General features: G+C 36.5%; 1 protein-coding gene across 14 annotated transcripts in view; it reads left to right on the forward strand.

Annotated features, from left to right (window-relative positions):
• The window catches only part of CASK (calcium/calmodulin dependent serine protein kinase), a 392,568-nt gene that overhangs the window by 133,704 nt on the left and 231,900 nt on the right, over positions 1-26,964 (forward strand). For all 14 annotated transcript variants that reach the window (XM_033104288.1, XM_033104205.1, XM_033104214.1 and 11 more), the window contains exon 3: positions 12,896-13,001. In XM_033104288.1, the coding sequence (XP_032960179.1) occupies positions 12,896-13,001 (106 nt within the window). The remainder of the gene's footprint in view (positions 1-12,895; positions 13,002-26,964) is intronic.

The following is a 26,964-nucleotide window of genomic DNA, read 5'->3' on the forward strand; positions in this document are numbered from 1 at the left end:
TTAACCTAATGTTGGCTTTCATCCACAAATGCCTTTTAAGCAAGAGTTCTCCTTTCAGGACACTTTAACACCTCAGAAGATAAATATTAATAAAGATCATTGAATTGGTCGCCTGTAATGTTTCTTAATATCTAATTAGTAAGCTCAATGATTTATAGTACTTCGATATTGATAAGAAATGACCTGGAGTTTTTCAAATATAAAGCCCTAGGAAATAAATGGCACTTTAGATAATTATTTACTAAACACATCCGAATGAAGAGTAAGAGGGAAAACAAGTAGTTCTCACAATATTTAACTTTATTGTGTTTTACAGTTGATAATTCTTTACATATATAATGTTGAGTTTAGTTTAAATTTGGTATTCAACTGGGCAGGCTGCTTTAATATATACATTGCCCCTAACAGAACTGAAAATTCTTTGGGAAATATAGTACCAAAACCCTAGGAATCTGTAAATGCTTAATGCAGATAAGATTGATTTCTAACTAATACTTTTGCCTACTTAAGAAAAAATTTTACATCAAACAAACATTCTCAATTAACAGTACACTGCTTCCTTTCTTTATTCACTTGATAGATAAGATTTTAGGCCATAGCATTTTTTTTCTTTCCTCTTTTGATTTTTATTTTATTTATTTCTTTATCTTAATTTATTGGGGTGACAATTGTTAGTAAAATTACATAGATTTCAGGTGTACAATTCTGCATTACATCATCTATAAATCCCATTGTGTGTTCACCACCCAGAGTCAGTTCTCCTTCCATCACCATATATTTCATCCCCCTTACCCTCATCTCCCACTCCTCACCCCCCTTACCCTCTGGTAACCACTAAACTATTGTCTGTGTCTATGAGTTTTGTTTCTCATTTGTTTGTCTTGTTCTTTTGTTGTTTTTGGTTTATATACCACATATCAGTAAAATCATATGGTTCTCTGCTTTTTCTGTCTGACTTGTTTCGCTTAGTGTCATACTCTCAAGATCCATCCATGTTGTCACAAATGTTCCTATATCATCTTTTCTTACCGCCGTATAATATTCCATTGTGTATATATACCACAACTTCTTTATCCATTCATCTATCGAAGGACATTTTGGTTGTTTCCATGTCTTGGCCACCGTAAACAAAGCTGCAATGAACATTGGAGCACACGTGTCTTTATGTGTAGATGTTTTCAGATTTTTTGGGTAGATACCCAGGAGAGGGATTGCTGGGTCATATAGTAATTCTATTCGTAATTTTTTGAGGAACCTCCACACTGCCTTCCATAACGGCTGCACCAGTCTGCATTCCCACCAACAGTGTATGAGGGTTCCTTTTTCTCCACAGCCTCTCCAACACTTGTTACTATTTGTCTTGTTGATGATCGCCATTCTGACTGGGGTGAGGTGATATCTCATTGTGGTTTTTATTTCCATTTCTCTGATGATTAGTGATGTTGAGCATTTTTTCATATGTCTATTTGCCATTTGTATGTCCTCTTTGGAGAAATGTCTCCTCAGGTCCTCTGGCCATTTTTCAATTGGGTTGTTTGTTTTTTTGTTGTTGAATTTCATGAGTTCCTTGTATATTTTGGATATTAGCCCCTTATCGGAGGCACTGTTTGCAAAAATCTTCTCCCATTCAGTTGGTTGCCTCTTTATTTTGTCGATGGTTTCTTTTGCTGTGCAGAAACTTTTAAGTTTCATATACTCCCATTCGTTTATTTTAGCTTTTACTTCCATTGCCTTTGGAGTCAAATTCATAAAATGCTCTTTGAACCCAAGGTCCATAAGTTTAGTACCTATGTTTTCTTCCATGCACTTTATTGTGTCAGGTCTTATGCTTAAGTCTTTGATCCATTTTGAATTAATTTTGGTACATGGTGACAGATAGCAGTCCAGTTTCATTCTTTTGCACGTGGCTTTCCAATTCTCCCAGCACCATTTATTGAAGAGGACGTCTTTCCTCCATTGTATGTTTTTAGCTTCTTTGTCAAAATTATCTGTCCATATTTGTGTGGTTTTATTTCTGGGTTCTCAATTCTATTCCATTGGTCTATGAGTCTGTTTTTCTGCCAATACCATGCTGTTTTGATTATTGTAGCCCTGTAGTACAAGCTAAAGTCAGGGAGTGTGATACCTTCAGTACTGTTCTTTTTTCTTAAAATTGCTTTGGCTGTTCGGGGTCTTTTGTGGTTCCAAACAAATCTGATGATTTTTTGTGCTATTTCTTTTAAAAAATGCCATTGGGATTTTTTTTTTAATTTATTTTTAATTTATTGGGGTGACAATTGTTAGTATAATTACATAGATTTCAGGTGTGCAATTCTGTATCACATCATCCATAAGTCACACTGTGTGTTCACCACCCAGAGTCAGCTCCCCTTCCATCACCATACATTTGATCCCCCTCACCCTCATCCCCCCCCCAACCCCCTTACGCTCTGGTAACCACCAAATTACGTTCCCCAGATTAATTTTCAAACCCCGTGGCCATCCTGTGGTCACCGACTGCCCTCCAATCCCCTCACCGTCCCCCCCACCCTCCACCCCTCCCGCCCATCTAGCAACCCTCAGTTTTTCCTCATTGTCTCCCAAACTGTTTCTGATTAGTTCATTCACTTATTCTTTTCTTTAGAATCCGCAAATAAGTGAGCCATTGGGATTTTGATGGGGATTGCATTAAATCTGTATATTGCTTTGGGTAATATGGCCATTTTAACTATGTTGATTCTTCCACTCCATGAGCACGGAATGTCTTTCCATCTCTTTGTGTCTTCTTCAATTTCTTTCCAAAATGTCTTATAGTGTTCAGCATATAGGTCCTTCACATCCTTGGTTAAGTTTATTCCTAGGTATTTTATTCTTTTTGCTGCAATTGCAAAAGGAATTGTTTTTTGTATTTCTTTTTCTGAGATTTCATTGTTAGTATATGGGAATGCAGTGGACTTTTGTAAGTTGATTTTGTAGCCAGCAACTTTACTATATTTGTTGATTGTTTCTAACAGCTTTTTGATGGAGCCTTTAGGGTTTTCTATATATAGCATCATGTCATCTGCAAAGAGTGATATTTTAACTTCTTCATTCCCAATGTGGATGCCTTTTATTTCTTTCTCTTGCCTGATTGCTCTGGCAAGGACTTCCAACACTGTGTTGAAAAGCAGAGGTGATAGGGGACAGCCCTGTCGTGTTCCTGAACGTAGAGCAAAGGGCTTCAGTTTTTCACCATTAATTATGAGATTAGCTGAGGGCTTGTCATATATGGCCTTTATTATGTGAAGGTATTTTCCTTCTATACCTATTTTATTAAGTGTTTTAATCATAAATGGATGTTGTATCTTGTCAAATGCTTTTTCTGCATCAATTGATATAGTCATATGATTTTTGTCCTTTATTTTGTTTATGTGATGTATCACATTGATGGATTTGCGGATGTTGAACCATTCTTGTGCCCCGGGGATGAACCCCTCTTGGTCGTGCTGAATGATCTTTTTAGTGCATTGTTGTATTCGATTTGCTAGAATTTTGTTTAGGATTTTTGCATCTGTATTCATCAGAGATATTGGTCTGTAGTTTTTTTGTGTGTTGTCCTTACCAGATTTTGGTATCAGGGTAATGTTGGCCTCATAAAATGAGTTAGGGAGTACTGTCTGTTCTTCAATTGTTTGGAAGAGTTTGAGCAGGATTGGTATTAGATCCTCTTTGAAGGTTTGGTAGAATTTACTAGTGAAGCCATCTGGTCCCGGGCTTTTGCTTTTGGGAAGGTTTTGGATGACTGATTCAATTTCCTTACTGGTGATCAGTCTGTTTAGATTTTCCACTTCTTCATGGTTCAGCCTTGGAAGGCTATATGTTTCTAAGAACTTGTCCATTTCTTCTAGGTTATTAAATTTGGTGGCATATAGTCCTTCATGGTATTCTTGGATGACCCTTTGTATTTCTGTGGTGTCTGTGATAACTTCCCCTTTTTCATTTCTGATTTTGTTAATTGGTGTCTTCTCTCTTTTTATCTTAATGAGTCTAGCCAAGGGTTTGTCAATTTTGTTAATCTTTTCAAAGAACCAGCTTTTTGTCACATTAATTTTTTCTATTGTCTTTTTGTTCTCTATTTCATTTAGTTCTGCTCTGATTTTTGTTATTTCCTTTCTTCTGCTGACCTTGGGTTTCACTTGTTCTTCTTTTTCTAGTTCTTAAAGGTGTAACATGAGGTTATTTATTTGGGATTTTTCTTGTTTCTTGAGATAGGCCTGTAATGATATAAATTTCCCTCTTAAAACTGCTTTCACTGCATCCCAAAAATTTTGGTAGGATGTATTTTCATTGTCTTTTGTTTTTATGTTCTTTTGATCTCTCCTCTAATTTCTTCTTTGACCCAGTCGTTCTTTAAAAGTATGTTGTTTAATCACCATGTATTTGTGTTTTTTCCTTCTTTCTTTTTGCAGTTGATACCCAATTTCAAAGCCTTGTGATCAGAGAATATGCTTGGTATGATTTCAATCTTCTTAAATTTGCTGTGGCTGATTTTATGTCCCAGTATATGGTCTATCCTTGAGAATGTTCCATGTACACTAGAAAGGAATGTATAGTCTGATGTTTTAGGATGAAGTGCCCTATATATGTCAATTATGTTCATTTCATCTAATGTGTCATTTAGGGCTGCTATTTCGTTATTTATTTTCTGTTTGGATGATCTATCCATAGCTTTCAGTGATGTATTTAGGTCCCCTATTATAATTGTGTTTTGGTCAGTGTCTCCCTTTAGTTCTGTTAGTAGTTGCTTGGTACATTTCGGTGCTCCCTGATTTGGGGCATAAATATTGATGACTGTTATGTCTTCTTGTTGTATAGTCCCCTTTACCATTATGAAATGTCCATCTTTGTCTCTTGTTATCTTTTTCATCCTGAAGTCTGTTTCATCTGGTATCTTTATGGCTACACCTGATTTTCTCTGGGTACCATTTGCTTGGAGTATCAATTTCCCACCCTTTCACTTTGAGTCTATGCTTGTCCTTGTAGCGGAGATGTGTCTCTTGGAGACAGCATATGGTTAGGTTTAGTTTTTTGATCCAATCTGCTACTCTGTACCTTTTTTATTGGTGAGTTCAGTCCATTTACATTTAAGGTGATTATTGTTATGTGAGGATTTCCTATCATTCTATCTTTAGTTTACGATAAGGCTGTGTCTCCATTGTTTCTTTGCCTTTTTGTTGTTGTCTGTTATTTCTGTATGGTGGTATTCTATAATGTTTCCCTCTGTTCCTTCTTTTATTACAGTATGTATTTCAGTTCTGGATTTTTCTTGAGTGGTTACCCTTAAGTTGAAGTAAAAGAAAGTTTGATATTTAGAGTATTGCATTTTTTTTAGCACACTTACTTTCTCCATTCCCATATTCCGGTTCAGGCCTTTACTCTCCCCCTTTTTATGTTTTGGTTGCCACAAATTGTCCCTGTTGATGGTGGTCGAATAGCCTTCTTTAGTATTCCTTGTAGTGCAGGTCGTGTATTAGAAAATTCCCTCAGCTTCTGTATGTCTGGAAAGGACATTATTCCTCCTTCATATCTAAAGGATATCTTTGCTGGATACATTATTCTTGGCTCATAATTTCTCTCTTTCAATAGTTTGAATATTTGGTTCCACTCCCTCCTGGTTTGTAGAGTTTCTGCTGAAAAATCTGATGATAATCTAATGGGCTTTCCTTTGTAGGTTACCGTCTTCTTTTCCCTGGCTGCCTTGAGGATTCTTTCTTTGTCGTTGATTTTAGACAGCTTCAATACAATGTGCCTTGGAGAAGGCCTGTTGGGATTGAGGTAATTAGGTGTTCTATTTGCTTCTTGGATTCGAGGATCCAGTTCTGTCCACAAGTTTGGGAAGTTCTCATCGACAATTTGTTTGAATATATTCTCTGTTCCCTTCTCTCTTTCTTCTCCTTCTGATATGCCCATTATTCTTATATTGCTCTTTCTGATGGAGTCAGAAACTTCTTGCAGAGTTCTTTCATTTCTTTTAAGTCTCAAGTCTGTTTCTTCTTCCATCTGTGTAATTTTCAAGTTTCTGTCTTCGATGTCACTGATTCTTTCCTCCATCTGGTCAACTGTACGACCTAAGCTGGTTATTTCATTCTTAATTTCTTCTATTGAGTTCTTAATCTCCAGAAATTCTGTTTGGTTCTTTTTTAAAATTTCAATCTCTTTCGTAAAATGCTCTTGTTGTTCTTTGATTGCCTTTCTGAGTTCATTTAACTGCCTTTCTGTGTTTTCTTGTATCTCGGTGAGTTTCTTCAGAACTGCAATCTTGAAGCCTCTGTGGTTTAAGTCACATATTTCCATATCTTTCAGTTCCTTTTCTGGAGACTTTTCACTTTCTTTCTGAGCTGTCTTGTTGCCTTGGTTATTCATGGCAATTACTGATTTATTATTTCTCTTCCTAGACATCTACAGGAGTGGCCTCTACAACAGGTTGATAGGAAGAGGTCTTTCTTTTGTTTTCCAGTACTTGTTGGTAGAATGTTTTATTTTCTGTCCGACTGTAGCCTTTCATTTCTCTCACACGGTAGTGCTATGTTTTCTCTGCACTATTCCACCTTCTCACACAATGTGGGGGATTCCCTGGGAGACGGGCTTCTCCTCTGTTAATAGTTCTTGGGTCACAGGGCGCATTGTCCGTGTTGGTATGCGGAGAGCTTTTTAAGTTCCAAAGCTCTTCCTGCACCAGATTCAGAGCCCGTATGTTTCAGCAGTTCTGTTTACTCCTGTAGGGATCTGCCCAGATAGGTGGGGCCAGGGGCGGGGTGAGTTGTGAGAGGTGGCCCAGAGCAATGGCGGCGACCACCACCACAGCCGATCCTGCTTGCACAGCTCCCTCCCCTGTGCCGGAACTAGTTGGGCTGTGAATCTGTGTCTGCGGTCCACAGTTCTCAGAACAGCAAATATTCTGTACTTTTGATCTGACCTTGCTACTGTTCCGCTTCTAGCACCGGGCAGTTGGGCCCGGGGCGAGCTCTGGGAGGGTAGGGAGGGGGTGGCTGGTCTCAGCGCCTAAGGCTTCCGTTCTCTGCCCGGCAGTGAGGGCTTAAACCACCGTTTTCAGCCTTCTTCCCTCAGTCTTTCCTCCAAGGTCTCTGCCGTGAGCGTTGGGTTCAGCCGTGTTATATGCTGCCCCCTCAGCCCTGCGGGCCATAAGCGGAGCCCTAGCAGTCCGAGTCCTTCCCTCTCCTGCAGCCGCGGTAGCTCCGGGATGCAGCGAGCTCGGAGCACTGAGCCGGGTCTGCGTCCTGCGCCCGCTCGCGGGGCTCCGTCTCCGCACTTCTCCCTTCCCTCCTCCCCCGCTGGTGGGATTCACCCACCTTTCAGTGAATTCGGTAGTGGGCCTCTTCGTCTTGCCTGTCTGCTGTGCAGGGAGTCCTTTGTGGAGTTATTGTTGTTCGATTAGTTGTAAATTCCAGGGGAGTTTTGCAGAGGCTCACCTCACGCCGCCATTTTAATCAGGATTTTTTTAATGGGCAAGAATTCAAAGAAATTAGGAGCTGCTTCGATTTCTTTGTATGTGAAAAAAGATAGTAAAATGTATGGGGTGGTAGTAAAATGTGTAAAAACATCAAAGAAATAATGATTTTGCAGTTAACCCAGATTGGTGTGTGGGCCTGTCTGGGCCTCTGGTCATCCACTAGTTGAGAAGGTCAGCTCTCCTGATTTATAGGAAGATAGCCTCATTAAAGTCAACCTGACCTATATTATTGCCAAAGACAGCTGGGATCTGTAGTCTTCAAATTAAGGTTATTAGTCAGCAGCATAGCTTAGCAACAGAATTTGACTTTGCTATAGTACTATAATCCTTCCAAGGTTCTGCTTGGATTCCTTTCTTAAAATATGGTCATTAATTTCAGTACACCAAGGAAAACATATTGAGTCAATAATGACTTTCATTTACTTATTTTATTATTAATATTGATTCAAGTGAACACATTAGTACTTGTCCTAATTATTTCTATGACTAGATTAGAATATTCTTTAGGAGCATTTGGAGGGTCGGCTCTTAGTGAATTTTAACTATTGAGTTTCTAACACAACCTGGAAATTATTTGGAAATGAATGAGAATACTTATGTATTTGTCAGGAAAAGATTAATGTCTAGTTTCTGGTCATCACTGGTGACAGTGCAGCTGAAATAAGCTGGTTCTGTAGGAGTCATGATAACTTTTCACCCAAGTCAGTGTTACCACATTAACACTGTTGTGTGACTGGATCTTATGCCTGGATCATAACAACTGCACAACCCCAGGAGCCATTGTGGTGCGATATAAAGAGCACTGGACTTCGGTTATTAGTCCTGCTTCTTCTACTTACTGTTGTGTGATTTCAACAACTTGTTTATCTCACTGAACCCGAGGCCTCAGTTTCTTCCTCTGTAAAGTGGGAATAGATATATTTAACTCAAAGGGTTATTATAAATATTCAATGAGGACTTACAGAGTGCCACTTAAAATCTCAAATGTTGTAAACTCTCATAAGTTGCCTTGCATAGTCTAAGGTCAGTCAATAAATTTTGAAGTGTACAAAGGGCACTGTAAAGTGGATGTTGACTACCCTTTGCGTGTTTGGTAGGTTAAGCAAGATAAAGTAATTAAAAACTGCTGAACAAATAAAGGATGTAGATTAAGAATGTTGAAGAAATTCCAGTGATGGATTTGGGTTATTAAAGAAGCTGTAGCATTTCCCTCTATGGAAATGTTTTTAAAAAACACATCCGTTTGAGTTTAAATTTTTTTTTTTGAGTGACTGAATGACTTTACAAATATCAGTATAAGAAATGCAGAAGAAGTCATATTGGGAGAGGATAAGAATTAAAGCAAGTCTGTTTATCTAGAGCTGCACCATTCCAATTTGGTAGCCTCTAACCACATGTGGCTGTGGAGCACTTGAAAATATGGCCAACCAAATTGCAATGTGCCATAAGTATAACACACACACTGGATCACAAAAAACTTAGTACAAAAAGAGAATATAACACATTTCATTAATAATTTTAATATGTCATATGTTGAAATAATAATACTTTGGATATACTGGATTGTATAAAATATGTTAAAACAAATTTTACCTGTTTTTACTTTTAATGTGGCTACTGAAATTTTGAAATTATGTATGTGGCTTGTATTATAGGTATTTCTATAGGACAGTGCTGATCTAAATCCTTATTGAATGGTTCTGGGCAAGCTAACTCTTAAATTTAGATCTCTTATATACTGAGGTTGAGATTGCTAACCCAATGCTAAGAATGTCAAATCATTTCTTCAATCATATTTGTAAGCACCCAGATTATTTTTGACCCATAGATTAATTTGTTACAGAATTGTGGCACTCTAAAATTAGCATCCAACTTATAAAAGATATTATGAAGGATTCTATTACAATAACAACTAATATTGAAATGAAAAATAAATGCTTTCCAGAAAACTTCTTTTTAAAGAATTTTAGGCCCAACTTTCTCAGGAAACTAGTAGTTGTGCAAATAGGAATAAGAGTAGGAGTAGTAGTTCTTATGCCATATAGCAGGTTGATTTAATTTGTGTATTTCTCCAATTTTGGTCAGAAAATTAAATATTACTTTCCATATTACTAGTGCCCCTTTTAAAGGGAAATAAATTGATTAAATATAGGAACATAGTTAAATATAAGGGCACTAAACATAGAAATAGATTATTTTTTAAATCTTTTAAAATTTCCCTGAGAAATGACAAAGCGAAAGAAAAAGTACAAGGGAAAATGGAGTTACCAGTTACTGTAGACAAAGCAGCGCTTTCAAGCAGCATGGTAACTCTGGGTCAGGTCCCTCACAAGAATGTTCTGTGCTAGTATCTCAAAGCAGTCAGATAATCACTATTTCAAATCAATTATTTCCATCTGCTTTCTAATTCCTTCCTACCCTGCTTCATGAGATTTGTAGGCAAATACAGGCATACCTTGGAGATATTGTAGGTTCGGTTCCAGACTGCCGCCATAAAGCGAGTTGTAATCTTTTTGCTGGCAGAGGATCTTGCCCTCAATTTATAAAAAACACAATATCTTTGAAGTGCAATAAAGCAAAGCACAATAAAACAAGGTACGCCTCTACTATTTTTAGTTTGCTATATCAGCAAGGAAGTAATAGCACTTAATACATATATCTTTAATTCACATTCGCATCTAAAAGAAACATTTTGAGTTTAATGTTCTTGGAATCTATAGTTAGAATGCATACATAATGCATTTGTGTTTTTTAAACGATGATTTCCTATTTGGGCTTTTTAATACACCCATTTAATCAATATTTGGATTATGGAAAATAGTGCCACAATTATCCTAGGTGTAAGCCATCTTTTGCATTTTTGCCCTTGTAATTTCAAATATATTTCATGTTGTTAGTTTTTGTTATTCAATCAGTGTTCTGATTTTAGTCCCTGAAATGTTAGATTTGGTGACATTTAAATGGTTTAAATCTTTGAAGCCAGGGTCCCCAGCAATTCTGCCTTTATTTTGAGGGTGGTTAGGTGATAGAGACTGGACCAGCAGTTACATGAAAGGGGGAAAATAAAAAATAAACTGAAAATAGGAGAAAGACAAGTTTTCACTGTGTCAAACACTCAATCTCTGTTTACTTCTTGACTCCAATGTCAGAGCATTGCATTAAAATCAGTTTTTATAACAGAATAGAAAGAAATAGAAAGAAACTAAGGTGAAAACAGAGGCATGAAAAGGGTGACTTCTAATAAAATGAGAAGGTAGAGACAAACAAAAATGGGTAATAAAACTCCTAAGCTTTTCATAGCATCAAGAGGCAGAACATTCTTGAAGGGAAGAGAAAAACTGTGCAGGCATCTGATTTATGTGATCTGGCTTCAGCCTGGCCCTCCAGCACACTTGTCAAAAGCTTTCCTCATAGTTATGAATTCCCAGCACAAAACCCACACCTGATTCACACCTCTCCTCCCCTGCATGACCTTTCCAACCACTTTTGGAGATGGAGACCATTTTTCATGTACCTCTGATCTCTCTTTCTTTACGGTGAACACTGAGCCACCTTACCGCACCTGTAGTGCTGTACTCTACACAGTCCTTTCACATCCATTTTCTCATTTGAATCTTATCACTGCCCTCTGAAGTCGATTTGGAAGACTCTGCAGGTCCCGCATCACCTATCACCCTCCCCATTTCATTTGCAGTAAGGAAGGTATTTGTAGAGCTTGGCAGTCAGCTGGTATACGAGTATAGCAGTGACTGAGGCAGGACCGGCACCAAGTTTTCCCGACTCCTGTTCCTGTTGGGCTTTTCATCACTGCCACTTATGAACACACAGCGTTCCCTTTAAGACAACAGCAAAAACAGACAACCAAATCAAACCTTCTTTGACCCTGCTATTCCTTTCCTACTTCCAGATTCTTCTAATCTGATCATGTCTAAACCTGGAATGATGGAGTTGGACAGGAAAGGGCTCAAACCTACCCCCTTGTGATAGCTATGTGATCTTGAACACACTTCTAAGCCTGTTTCCTCATCTGTAAAATAACTACCTCACAGGGTTATTGGGACAGTATATAACAATGATTATGTTAAGTAATTAGCCCAGTGAGAGACATGATAAATTGTAATTTATTATTACATAATGGTCTCCTGCATACTGACCTCCATCCAACCTGACTTCTCCACAAAACTTGATCTTGCCCAGAATGCTAATGGTCTTTTCTGGCTGAATCTTAACAGCCTTTTCTCCGCCTTCTCCAACTGCTCATGCTTCAATTCCCTCTATTCCCTTGACTTTCTTAATATTGTCTTATTGATTCTTCCTTTTCTGGTGGCTTCTGTTTCTCTAATTTACTGACTTCTTTTCCTCATTCTTCCCTTACATAAGTCTTCTACAGTTCCCTCTGCAGCCATTGGTCTTGTTGACAAGACTAAGTTGAATTAATAAATCAGAGAGGAAATAATGTTATCTCTTTTGCTTTAGGCAGTATATCCTTAGCCTTGTTCTTTACCTGTCTCCCTTCTACTTCCAAATATGAAAATGACATATTGGATTTTATTCATCTGCAAACGTAACACCCCAGCACTATTAACATAGGAAGGCTTTAATTCCCTTGTTCCATGTAGACATGGCAGGTGATACCTATGCCCAAACTGTTTTCATGTGATGATGGTGACGATGATGATATTAGGTTGGTGCAAAAGTAATTGCAGTTTAAAAGGTTAAAATAATTGCAAAAACCACAATGACTTTTGCACCAACCTAATATTAACAGTTTTATTTTCCAAATAGTATTACAGAACTTACACACTAGTCTTACTTTCATTATCTGAATTTGTTCTTCAAAATAACACTGTAGGGTAGTGTCCTGAATTATCCAACACATTTCATAGATGAGGTAAAAAAAAATACTTTGATGCTGGGAGTGGTGTCTTTTCTGTCTAAACAACACCTTTTTTTGCCCCCTATTCCATATGACTTCCCCAATGTATGTCTATAAATGCTAGATTTTAGGCTAAAGAATAGATATTCTTATCCAATTTAGGGAAAAACTAAGAAAAAGGGGTAAAATTCAAAATAGCAAATTGAGTTACTTATTGGAAGATCAAGAAAGAGTTATAAATTTCAAAACTTGATGATAAGAGTTCGGGGGAAATATTTGTGCTGTTTACATTTTTATTAATAAGAACTGACTATAATGTATATAGATGTAAGCTGGCAAAGAAAATACGGAAAAGTCATGTTGTCAAAGATTTTAATGGGTAAAAAGTTAGGCTTAGCGTAAATGGGGGATTTCATCTTTTTAGTTAGAGAAGTCTTCATGTTACCATAGATCACATCCATTCATTCATCATTCACTCTGATTGTCTCTTGTTCCTACCTAATAAAGTATGTTGTGTGTTTGTTTTGCAGATCTAAAGCGGGAAGCCAGTATCTGTCATATGCTGAAGCATCCCCACATTGTAGAGTTATTGGAGACATATAGCTCAGATGGAATGCTTTACATGGTTTTTGAATTGTGAGTGTACATTTTATTTTCTTAAGGGTTAAAGTTTAAGCAACATTGGTTTGGATAATGCTAATACTTTTCTCTTAAAATTTAACAATAGTTGTGAACTTATCTTTTTAGAAAGACCTAAGTAACAAAAATAAAAGGATTATCTCATCTTAAGGTTTACAATGGCTGAGGAAGCAGAAGTTGGTTGTATTGTATTACTCTCACATTTTTAGCGTACTTTAGAGAAGAGGCTCTAAAAAGAAAAGAGTTCAAAAAGGGAGGATAGGAGGGCCCAAAATAGAAAATTCTGACCACAGGAGGTTTAGTGAAAAGAAGTGGGATAGAAATAGAGTCCTTCATGTAACAAGCCTCTCTAGCAACTAAAAACAAGTAATAACAGGCTCATCTTCCTCTTATCACATAATCACCATGTTGGCATATGGAGGAAAGTTTATAGGTAACAGTGTGTCTTGATTTCAATAAGCCACTTTACATGTTTCTCACAGAATTATTGTTGGTAAGATGGAGGATTATGAGCTAAGGATCAGACAACTTGGGTAGTTCTAGAGCTGGTTGGCTGATTGTGTCCAAAGAGATTGTATAAAGCTTTATGGGATGGCATCCTATTCTGTTCAAATTTTTTTAATCAGTGACTTTGATTAGGGTCTCCCATAAGGTGGTAATCAAGGAGTTAGCCGGGGCTGAAGTCATTTAAAGGCTCTCTCTACTGGGGATGGCCCTGCTTCCAAGCTCACTCACATGGTTATTGGCAGCAGGCTATATGACTGAGAGCCTTAGTTCCTCATGAGCTGTTTGCCTGAGGCCGCCCTGGGTTCCTTGTAACTAGGTCTCTCCATAGCGCAGCTCACAACTATGGCAGCTGGCTTCATCAGAGTGAGCAAGCAAGAGGGCAAGAGTACGAACAAGATGGAAGTCAATCTTAGAACCTAATCTCAAAGCATACACCATCACTTCTGCCATATTCTTAGTTAGCAATAAGTCACTAGATCCAGCCCACACACAAGGGGAGGGGATTAAACAAGGGTGTGAATACCAGGAGGTGGTGACCACTGGGAGCCATGTCAGAAGCTGCCCCCCACAGAGGGCTAGCTAATACATTGAATATCTAGATCAAAATTTTTAAATATTTATAAGTTTGTAGCAAAGGAGCTGAAACAAGAAGATGAAATTTAAGACCAAGTAATATAAACTCATTCATTCAAATATAAAGTGTAAGAAAGATCACTGTGAACTTAGTTGTAACTGCTTATGTGAAAAAGATGTAAATGTTTTAGTTGTTTCAACAGCTTCAAAAGCCCTGAATGGAACCTTTGGCTACATTAATTAGAAGTACCGTATATATTTTTCAGAACCAAGCCACACTCCCACTGTGTTGTATACTACTCATTCTCCTGAAGTGTTCATAGTAAGCAGAACACTGGTATGCTTCAAGAAGGGGATAACCAGAGTGAGAAGGAGACTAGACATTCTGTCATAGAGTCACAGCCTTCAAAATCTTTGTCAGCAAACCTACTAGAAGAATTTTTAAAACCATGTACTTGCTCCATTTTTTAAGTTGATACACAAAACTTTTATTGCGAGCTTGTAATTTTCACTGTTTTGTATATTCTTTTAAACATATTTTTTTCAAAACTGTAGAGCTGCACCTTTATCTCAGTCCATTTTTGGGAAAATGCCTGCTATGTGACCTAATGGCAAAACTAGTCATCATTGTCAAACCAGTCAGCCAAATCAGACTCGCTTTCTGTCCGAAAAATTCTGACTCATTTTCAAATAAAATTAAAGTCTTAATAGACAACCCTGTGACAATCATGTTACTATTGATTCTAATTCTAAAATAGGTAAGACTTTGCCATGAATATGTTGTCTGGATGAAATAAGATGGCTCGCCCCTTTCTTTCCCAAGCTATGTTTTGCTCTCAAGGTTCCCTCCGTCCCTTAGATTGTATTCGCCAGTTTGTCTCTTTGAAGCTAAGGCATGGCTTCTCAGGATAGGTGAGTGGTTTGTCAGTTGAGATGGGTTCCTGTGAGTGGAGATTGTAAAAGGAAAATCAGCAGATCACAGACTTGTTTCAGATCGACCAGTTATGGCAAATGAAGATATGGAAATTGATTGCCTTAAAAATATCCCAATCCCTTGGAAGGACTTTGGGTATTCTCAGATACTGGAGTCCCGGTTTGAAAACCACTGGCATGGAAGAGCTGTTGAAAAGACTGGGAGGCTTTAGTTACCCAAGAATCTATTGACTTTCTTTTCTGCTAAAAGAATTCTCAACGCAGAAGCCCATGATAAAAACATAATGGATGTCCTCAGTTATTTGAAAGATTGTTGTCTGTTAAGAGGATTATGTTTATTCAGTGTAGGGTCAGGGTTGTAAGTAGAATTAACAAGTGGCAGGTAGATTTCACCACTAAGCAAAGAAGGCCTCTTTAATGATTAGACTGAGTAAATGAAACGGCTCTCTCAGAGTATGCGTTCCTCACTAGAAATGCTCAAGCTGAAGCTGGATCCATCTAAGGGGCTAAAGATAAGGCTTTAATTTTAGACTAGAGAGGGCCTCTAACATCCCTTCCAAATTTAAGATATTATAATTCTTTTAGTCACTTTTCCTAGTTAAATTTTATTCTTTATTCAAGAAATCTGTTTCTGTCCATATTTTTATTCACTGAGAAAACTGAAAAATAGCTTCATCGTATGCTATAAAGTAATGAGCATGGAAAGCAAATTTGAAAATTAGCCTAAATTCACCCTGTTTGCTATTTGTTTCAAAAGGGTCTAAGTGACAATATAGTAGAGAGAAGATGGTCTTTGGTGTCATAAAACTTGGTTTAGTATCCGAACTCTGTCACTTTTATTCATTATTGACTTTGGCCCAAGTCTTTTAGCTTCTCTGAGCCTCAGTTTTCTTACGTTTAAAATCTTCATAAGATTATGAGAACTAGATGAGAAAACTATGTGAATTTACTTTATGTAAAATGATAAAGTGCCCTACAACTGTAAAGTTTTGTTCTCAGTAGATTGAACAGGTTACTTTAGTTTCTCAGTGTTGAATCTATATAGGACTTTATATAGCTCATTTTATATAATTCAGTTGTGATTGAAATAATTCCTCCATGGCTATGTATTGAGATGAAGCCTCATTAAAACTGCATATTTACCAGTCACTTAAAACCAGTCTTAACCCAAATCACTAGAACATGGATTTCTATTTGAAATTTTTTAACCTTTTATTTTGGGAATTTTCAAATAAAAAGAGAGTAGTATAATGAACCTCAGTGTACCTGTCATCCAGCTCAACCATTATCAACATTTTGCCATTCTTTTTCTACCTATCCTTTACTGTTGTCTTTATCTCCTGGATATTTCAACTGTGCATACTCCTCTTTGTATTTCTAACAGATAAGGACTTTTAAAAAAATATGACCATAATACTATTATCATACCTAGCAAAATCAAGTGTCTTAATATCATATCATATTCAGTTGATGTTCAGTTTTATCTGATTGAACATGAATTTTAAAGGACATATTTCTAAATTTAGAATTGTTTTATTTGCTCTAGGGTTCTGGAAATAGATTATAAATTAAAACAGTTAAAATAACTTAGTTATTTCTCAAAACGGCCAGAAACAAAATAGAAATATAAAATTGTTCTTTGTATCATGATTTTTCATAAATTCATCCCAGTATTTTTGCATTCTCTTTGATCTCCTGGGTTTAAAAAAACACAAAGGAACCCAAACTATCCATTACTGTAAGATTTAAGGACCTGTGGATCAAAGAGCAAAGCAGTAAGTTTGTGTGTGCCTCCACCTACTGGCTAGGTAAGAGATTGCTTATCTATAGCTGCATGTAGATGAAGCTACTCCAGAATTAGTTCCGTATTTCTGGCAATAGAATAGAATTACCCCCAGTACACAGGGACTCATTGCGCAGGTTATGCATAATCTGGATCCTTTCCACAGTTTTTTGACATGACACCAATACAGAGTGGACAAGGAAAGGGGAAACAAATAAAATAAGGTCAGTTGACTCTGCTAATTTGTTGGCTACTTGGAAACGGCTCTGATAATTTTTTTTCCCCTTTTTCCGCCTCCCCCTCCCACTCCGGGTCAAGCCGTTGTTTCTCAGTCTAGTTGTGTAGAACACAGCTCCCTGGCCCATGCTGGTGTTATGAGACTTGCGCTCCCCTCCCCCGCCCCCAGGCAGTCGGTCGCCGGTCTCCGGTCAGAGGTCGGCTGCTCACAGCCGCTCTCGCTGGCTGCGGGCCGCTCACGCTGGCCACCAGCCACTCCTGGCAGCACACGGTAGCCCACGGCAGCCCAAAGCAGCTCACGCCAACCTCCGGCTGCTCACAGCAGCCCAGCTCCAGGGAGAGCCGTTGTTCACAATCTTAGCTGCAGAGGGTGCAGCTCACTGGCCTATGTGGGAATCAAACCGGTGACCTCGGCATTAGGAGCATGGCGATCCAACCACCTGAGCCACCGGGCCGGCCCAGCTCTGATAATTTTGATGGAGAAAAAGCTAGACCAAACAATATATTTGGGTTATCAATGAGTTTCTCAATATGGTATCCATTATCTGTCTTTGCCACAGACTATCTATAACTAGCTCTCCCTTGTTTTTTCCTAAACTGAAGTCATGAAATTATATAGCCTAATCATGTTACATATGTTAGAAAATCCTTGGAACAAGTTGCTACCCATTTAATTACAAATGGTTTATAAGTCTAAAGCATACTCAAATACAGAGACTCACAGAACCAAAATTTTAGGGCTGGAAAAGATTAGAGCAAGTAGATTTCAAACTTAGCATTGGAAAATCCTGAGTAGAGCTTCTTAAATAAGAATGTACCCAAACCCCATCCCTAGATTATCACTTTCAACAAACGTGGGTCCTGAAGCGGGAGGTCAAGAGATGCTTGACCTTTAAAGTAGGGGTAATATTATTTAGAGACTATGTTGTCACTTTCCCCAACACTTAGTAGTTCATTGGAAATCTGCATATGTTTGCACTATATCCATTGCTTTGCGATTACACTTAAATTTGGACTTGCCTGTAGCAATTTGCTGAAACAATTTTTTAAATGGAGGTTCAATTTTGAAGACAGAGCTGTGTTTTGTCACCCCCCCAAAAAAAACTTTAAATGTTTATTTCTAAGTATCACGTCCAAGCTTGTCTTTAGTAGTGTCTGATACTTGAATTAAGTTATAAATCCTAAATTGGCTGGCCAAGGAATTTTAATTACCTTATTATAGAATGATTACATATACCACGGGGAGGCTTTTACAGTAATTAAATATGGATTTAAAACATATCTGACATGAAAACAGTAGTTTGTATCTTCTAAAATAATATTAGCAGTTTGTATTTTTGAGCCCACAATGGAGATAAATAGACTAAAGGAGCTTTTATTTTTTTTATTTAATTTGCCTTTTGGTTTGGTGTTTATGCTTGGGGAATGGAGTGTATGTGGTGGAATTCATTTATACTGATAAGAGTAGAACTGATTACTACTTACCAGCAAACTTGCCACATAGAGGAAAATATATTTGTTTCATATCAAGCAAGAAAGATCTAGACTATAGCATTTTAATTTATATGAAGATCTGAACATATTTTTATAGCTAGTCTTATCTGATCTATTCTGCTTTTTCATTTTTGTGTGTAATGACATAAATTGATATTCATTTATTCAGCACGTTTATTGAATGCCTACTTAAGTGCTGGGTAATAGGAAATGGCTGGAAAATATTGTTTGGTCCTAGTAAACATTAGAAACTTGATACTTAAGGTAATTCTATAAGATAAGATATATGAAAGCACCTAGCTGGGTGACTATGTAGGCCTTTGACAAGTACTAGTTGAAAGAAAACAACTTCTGTATCATTATGAACATTTTAAAATTAAACATTTCTCTACAGTATGAGGAATATAATCAATAATGTTGTAAAGACTATGTAGGGTATCAGATGCGTACTAGTCTTACCAGGAGGATCACTTCATAGATTATATAAGTGCCTAACCACTGCACTGTACACCTGAAACTAATATAAAATAATAATTAAAAAATAATTAACCAAAAAATAAAATTATATATTTCTCTTGACTAGCTTTACCACTATATTAAATGTATAGTTGCATTTTAGTTGTGTTTTTTTTTAATTTATTGGGGTGACAATTGTTAGTAAAATTACATAGGTTTCAGGTGTACAATTCTGTATCACATCATCTATAATTACATTGTGTGTTCACCAACCAGAGTCAGTTCTCCTTCCATCACCATATATTTGATCCCCCTTACCCTCATCTCCCACCCCCCACCCCCTTACCCTCTGTAACCACTAAACTATTGTCTGTGTCTATGAGTTTTTTGTTTGTTTGTTTTGTTGTTTTTTTACTTAGATGTTTATCATTTATATCCCTCACACTGTGGACCCCCCTCACCCCACCCACTATCTCTCTGACATCGCACCGAGACATCCCATTTCCACTATTTCCACTCCCAATGCTGTACTCTGCCTCTTGTAAATGTATGCATTTTAGTTTTAAGAACTATGTGTCCTCTTAGTGAAGAGGACTCATAGGACTCAGCATATAGTCATATTCACAGCTATGATTTATTCCAGCTGAAGGATATAAAGCAAAAGCAATAAAAGGAAAAGGTGCATGGGTTGAAGTCCAGGAGCAACCAGGCACAAGCTTCCAAGAGTCTTCTGCCAACAACCAGTTGTGACAATACATGTGAAATGTTGTCAACCAGAGAAGCTCATTAGAGACCCAGCACCCAGGGTTTTTATTGGGGGCTTGTCATGTAGGCACTCTCTGCCTGGCACATACCAAATTCCAGACTCCCAGAAAGAAAGCAGGTGTTTAGAATAAATCATATTGTTTGCACAAATAGTTTAGACACAGTGAGCCACTCTTTTCAGTTACGAAGGAAAGAATCCTTCCAAGTTCCCAGATGCTAATCAAGAGCCAACCTTGTAAGCAGGCCTTTCGAGCTTTTCAAAAGATAGTAGTTTGAGCCTGGTATGTTAATTCTTTTCTGCACAAATTGAAATAGAGACAAACAGAAGAAGGGTTTTGAGTTGATAAACTCCTGGATCTGCAAACAAAATATAATTACCTATAAAGATAATTGCAGAGTTTGAGCTTTTTTTAACTTTTAACTGTAATTACTATATCATTTTGACATCTATTGAAAAAATATTTAGGTGCCCAATTTTTGTATAAAATTGATCCTAGATTGAGATGTTACAGTATAGAATAGATTTTAAGTTTTGAATGCTACATTTGAAACCAAGCTACATTCTGATGACTGCTATCTCAAAAATGCACTTGAAATTGTAACTCTGGTAATTTTTTTTCGTATATGAAAGCTGATCCTTCAACCACTAATATAATTTTGAATAAATTTATATACACATAAAATAGGAAGAAAATTCAGTTCACTTTCCGTTGTTTAAAAGAAGTAATTTGTTCATTTAAAAATAAAAATTATAAGTAGTTTTTAGTGTCAGCAACCTTTACAATACACATACTTTATAACTTAGAAATTATGGAAAATTACGATAAAAAAACACCATTTGCAAAAGTGAATCACAGTGAACATTTCAGAACATTTCCTTATACTTGTACTCATCACAATTGCACTAAATTGAGATCATTTTATGTATGCATTTTGTTTCCTGATTCTTTTCACTTAATAATTTTAAGCATTTTGAAATACCACTAAATATTTTTTAGATACAGTGTTTTAATGGCTGTATTAAGATGTCTAAACTACACGCATGTGACATATTTAATTTAATAATTTCCCTATTGGGACATTATTGGATATTCACGCTGTTTTCTGTTTTTCCCTATTAAAAGTAATGTTATGATTAACAGTATTCTTGTACATAAATCCTTGTTTACTCCCCCTGGTTGCTTTATTTCCTCAAAATAAGTTTTTAGAAGTAGAATTACTGGGTTAAAGAATATATGAATATGTATAAACACCTGCATCACACATAGAATTAATCTTTTTATAGGCTACATTACATTTTAAAAAAATGCATAAACAGAACTATACAGCTTAAGGGATTATTGTAAAGTGAACAACCATGTAACTACAACCCAGGTCAAGAAATGTAAAAACTGCCAGCATGTCAACAGCCCTTACATTCCCCTTTCTGATCACAACCCCTTGCCTCTCTCAGAATTAACTTTAATCTAGACTTCACTTCCATGCTTTTATGTCTATACCATCCAAATAGGTATCCCTGGATAATATAATTGAGTGTTATCTGTCCTATTTAAATGGTATCATACAGTATACACTTTTTTGCTCTGTGAGATTGATCCAAGTTGCTTTGTGCTCCTTCACTTCTGACCCATTACCTATAGTCTCTACCTCTCTAAGGTGATCCAGGTCCTGGGTTTCCTGGCACTGCCCCTGCTTAAAAACTTGTTGTTGGTGCTTATTAACAGCACCTTTCTTTTATTCTCATGGTTGCTTATTGCCTCTGCTGCACACCCTTGCTAATACTTAGCATTGTTAGAATTTTTTACTTTTGCCAATTAGTGTGTAGTAGAATCTCACTGTGGTTTTTCCTCATTACTCTTCCCTAGAGGTAGTGACCTACCTCTTCATTCTTAAAATGGCATCTTTTAATTAACAGAAGTTTGTAATTTTAATATAGTCTGATTTATCAATCTTGTCTTTTATGGTTAGTGTTTTTGTGCCTTGTTTAAGAAATTTTTACCATTCTGAGATTATGAAGGTAGCCTTCTATGTATCATCATCCTTCTGGAATTGACAGTGTGTGAGGTAGCAGTCCAATTTCATTTTTTTCCATGTGGATATTCAATAGTCTCGGCAAAATTACTGAAAAGACTGCTCTGCCATACCACTGTTGCCATAAATCAAGCATCTATACATGTGTGACTGTTTCCAAGCTCTGTGCTGGTCCATTGGCCTGGCATTGTGCTGAGAGCACCTTGTCTTATTTACTATAGCTTATAATAAGTCCTGGGAACTGGTAGGGCAGGGCCTTCCTCCTCACTCTTCAGACATGTCTTGAGGGATGTACTTGTCTGTGTACTTTTCATATACATTTTAGAATCAGATTGTCAATTTCCATACATACAAAAAAAAAGCCTGTTGGGATTTTGCCTTGAATTATTATATCACATCTTAGCAACCGAAGAATAATTGACATGTTTACCATATTAAGCCTTCCAATTCATGAACATGGTGTCTATCTTCCCATTTATTAGGTCTTTGATTTCTGTCAATAATGTTTTATGCTTTTCTCTGCCGAGGTTATATACCTCTTTTGTTAGATTTATTCTTAGGTATTTGCTTTTTTTTTAATTAAATTTATTGCGGTGACAATTGTTAGTAAAATTACATAGGTTTCAAGTGTATAATTCTATAATACATCATCTGTATATCACATTGTGTGTTCACCGCACAGTCAGTTCTCTTTCCATCACCATATATTTGAGGTATTTGCTTTTAAAGGTAGATCCTTCTCTCTCACTCTCCTTTCTTTCTCTCCTTCCTTGTAATGACTTTGTATTACTTTCTATTCATCAAGCTTCATCAATCCCATTAATTTATCTGTAGAATTATTTGGATTTTCTGCATACCTGATCATATCATCTGTGTGTGAGAAGGATTTTATTTATTCCTTTCCAATTCTTTACATTTTGTCTCTTTTTCTAGCTTTACTACTGCAGTGGATTAACATCCAGAACAACGGTGATAGCAGTTTTCTGTGTTTATTCTGATCTTAGAGTTTGCTAAGACATGAATGGATGGGTGAAGTTATCATCCATACACTTTTATTTTCTGTGTATGTTGAAATGACCATACGATTTTCTTCTTTAATCTATTGATGCAGTGAATTTCATTGATTCTTCAGTTAACCAAACTTGGTCATGATGTCTAATCCTTCTAATCCTTTTTATATATTGCTGAATTTGGTTTGTTTTTATTGTTTAAACTTTTTACATTATGGGAAGATTGTACTATAATTTTATGCACTGCCCATATCAGCTTTTCATCTGTAGATTATGCTGGTCTTATAAAATGAATTAAGGAATGTTCTTTGTTGTTTTTTGTTGTTGTTCCCTTTACATGTTTGGTAGAACTTACCTATAAACCTATCCAGGACAGACTTTCTTGAGAGAAGGGTTATCACTGCTGATTTAATTCCTTAAATATTTATAGAAATATTAAAGTTTTCTATTACTGTGTCATTTTTGGTGAATTGTATTTTGTTAAGAATGAGTGCATTTTATCTAAGTTTAAACAATTTTGGCATAAAGTGGTTTATAATATCTCTGCAGGATCTTTTTCATTCTTGATACTGGTAATTTGTGCCTTTTCTTTTCCTTTCTCAGCCTTGCCAGGCATTTATTAGTTTTTTAAACAACCACTTTTAGCTTCATAAATTCTTTTTACTGCGTGTTTATTTTCTATTTCAGTAATTTCTGCTTGTTGTGATTTCCATCCTTCTACTTTGGGTTTAATTCTCTGGGTTATTTTTTTTTCCTTTCTTTTAATTTTAACCTTTTTGTATCTTTGGGTTTTAGATGTGTCTCTTGTTAAAGGCATATAGTTAAGTTGTTTCTTATTCTAGACTTTCAATCTTTGTCTTCTAATTCAAGCACTTAATCCATTTGCATTTAATTATATTTGGGGATAGTTTGATTTACATCTGTGGTCTTTTTATGTGCTTTCTGTTTGTTCCACCTATTGCATGTTTCTTTTCCTTGCCTTCCCTGATTTATCAGGATCAACTGAATACTTTTTATCATTCTATTTTTCCTCTAGTAATTTGGAAGTTTATGTACTCTTTTCTATTATCTTGGTGTGTACCCCAGAAATAACAGTATGACTTCCTAATTCATCTTACTCTAATATTGATACCATTGTTGTCTTCCTGAATAGTACAAGCACTGTAGAACACATAAATTTCATATAATGCCATCCTTGACTTACAGGCTATTGTTTTCATATATTCATATTACATTTGTGTGTATAAATACATGTAACATGTATTTATATCACTAAATTATTTTATTATCTTTATGCATTTAGATATACCCTCAATTTGTCCTTTCTTTGTTCTTTATCCTTTCAACATCTCTAAGGTTTTATCTGGATTCATTTTCCTTGTGTCAGTCTGCTGAGTGCAAACTCTCCTTTTTTGTTAGTGTTGGAATTTCCTTATACCCCCTTCAGTCTTGAAGGACATTCACTGACTAGAGTATTCTAGGTTGGCATTTTCTTTCCATTAGATATCATTCTACTGTCTTCTGACTTCCATTGATATTGAGAATTCGGCTAACAATCTGTCACTTCTCTGAGGGTAATCTGTCTTTATTTCTCAGGGTATTAAAAACAATGTTTTCTTCATCTTTTTTTTTTCTGTAGTTTTCTCTGTGATGTATCTTGTGTGTGTGTGTGTGTGTGTGTGTGTGTGTGTGTGCGTGTGTGTGTTAATCCTGCCTTAGGCTCTTTAAGTCTCTTGAATCCGTGTATTGATATTATTCATGTTTATGGAAAATTCTCAGCAATTATCTCTTCATATATTGCCTCTACCTCTTTCTTTCATCACCTTTGTGACCCAATTAAGTATAGATATAGGTATACCTTATGATATTCTCCGTATCTTCTACCTTCTTTTCTGTATTATGCATGTTTATCCTTTTAAAATCTATATTACTTTTTATTATTTTCATTTTGAAAAAAATCATGCTCAGCTTTTATGTTCTGAGACATAGTAAGCTTCATTATTTAATAATCTGTGTTGGATAATTTCAGCATATGAAGTCCCTGCGGGTTTGTTTTTATTGTCTTGTCATTTCTGCTGGTCCTTGGTCAAGATCTCTTATTCTCTCATGTACCTGACTCATTTTGACTGTGTGCTGGAAATTATTTTGAAAATTACTGGCCTAGAATGATGCTGTCTTCCTCCACAGAGGACTTTTATTCACCTTCAGGCACTATCGTTTAGGGACTGTCTTAATTAAGATTCAAGGCTTAGATTTTCAGAGCACTCCGAGGTAAAAACAGATTGCAAGTATGTGAAGGGGCTGACTACTTCCAGTTTATTCCTAGCTCTTTAGGATCCTAGCTCAGTGTTGGAGATTCCCTGAATTCTGACTTGTTTTCCTTTAGAAATCTTTTGTATAAACAAATGTCACCAGGGCAAAAGGGACTCTGATTCTTGGGTTCTGTGTTCCGATTCTTTCCCAGATTTCAGCCTACATTCCTGACAATTTGGTTAGTACTTGGATGCCTTCAGGAAGATTTTTATCCAGCTTTTTTGTTGTCTTCAATGGAAGACATCCCCTGGCAGAAGTCTAGCAATATAGTTAAAACTGCTTTTTACATAGTGTCGTACTACTTTCCATAAAGATTATACCAATTTATATTCACACTAGTGGTAGAGGAGAGCACCCAAGTTTACAGATTGATAGGTAACAATGATGTTTAGGTTTTATTGTTATTTATTTTGTTACTAGTGTGGTCAAATATTTTTAAGGTATGTTTACCCATTTCTTTTTCATTTGTTGACTTTCTCTAGTTTTTGACCATTTTGTAAGAATTCTTTATTCACTAAGTATATTTACCTTTTTAATGTATTTGCAAATATTTTCCCCAAATTTGCCTGTTTAACTTTGTTTATGGTACTGGATTTTTTGTGTATTTATTTTTTAAATATGGAGACGTTTATAATCCTGTCAGAGAAAGAAGTTACAAATAAGCAGGAGTGGGGGCTAGAATGAACCTGTGGTGCCAGGTTGGAGTTGAAAATGGAAGTATGACCTCATGTTTAGTTTAATACATATACATACACATGTGTACATGTGTGTATGTATGCATACATGTGTGTATGTGTACACACAGATACAGGAACATAGATACATGTACATGGGTTAGTACATATATCTCTTAGCTCTGTCCACTGAGAGAGCCTCGAAGCAGTGAAACCTCAATAGTAATGAGCACACCCACACCCAGATCGTCATTTCTAACTGTCATTCTCTAATAGAAGGAGCCACGGCTCCTTAGAGATATGATTATTCTAGGACTGGGGTAGAGAAAATACAAGATGAGCCTAGAGCATTTTATAGTGCCTGAAAGTAAGGAAGTGCTCAAAAAAACAAAAAGATGAGGTCCATCAAAGTGTCACAGGAACCAACCTGAAAGAGTTCCCAATGGCCAAACCTGGAACAACTAGGGCAACAAAATAAATAATAATAATAACAGATTGTAACCCAAAATATAAAATAAAGATAGTAAGTACATACTGATGTAAATAAATTTTAAAATGGGAGAGAAGGAAAAAAAACCTTCCTTATAGAGTTCCAAATGATATCTGTAGATACCCCCCCCCCGGAGATGCAGATAATCCCCCTTCCACCTTAAGTGTGGGCTGGACTTTCAAAGAACAGAGCTTGGAAAGGGGAACATAGTAACTTTACAGTGAAGAAACTTGGCTGACCCTCCCTTAACCAAAGAATCAAGTTATTAGGTTGGTGCAAAAGTAATTGCGGTTTTTGCAATTATTTCTAACCTTTTAAACCGCAATTACTTTTGCACCAACCTAATATCACTAGTGATACGTCATGTGGATGTCATGTGCCCCCCCCCCCTGAGGTGATGTGATGAGAAATGCATTTCATCTCTGTTGTATCCTTCCCCAAACACCCACAATCCTCAATTAAAAATGGAAAGGAAAAAAATCTTCAGGCAGATCCAAATTGAAGAGCATTCTATAAAATACTCTGTCAAAGTATAAAAACTTGTCATGAAAAACAAGGAAAGACTGAGAAATTGTCACAGACCAGAGAGGACTAAGGAGACTTGACACAATACAATGTGGTATCCTGCATGGGATCCCAGAACAAAGGAAGTACATTAGTCAACAAACTGGTGAAGCCAGAATACAGTCTGGAG

This window comes from Rhinolophus ferrumequinum, chromosome X (assembly GCF_004115265.2).
Source record: "Rhinolophus ferrumequinum isolate MPI-CBG mRhiFer1 chromosome X, mRhiFer1_v1.p, whole genome shotgun sequence".
Taxonomy (NCBI): domain Eukaryota; kingdom Metazoa; phylum Chordata; class Mammalia; order Chiroptera; family Rhinolophidae; genus Rhinolophus; species Rhinolophus ferrumequinum.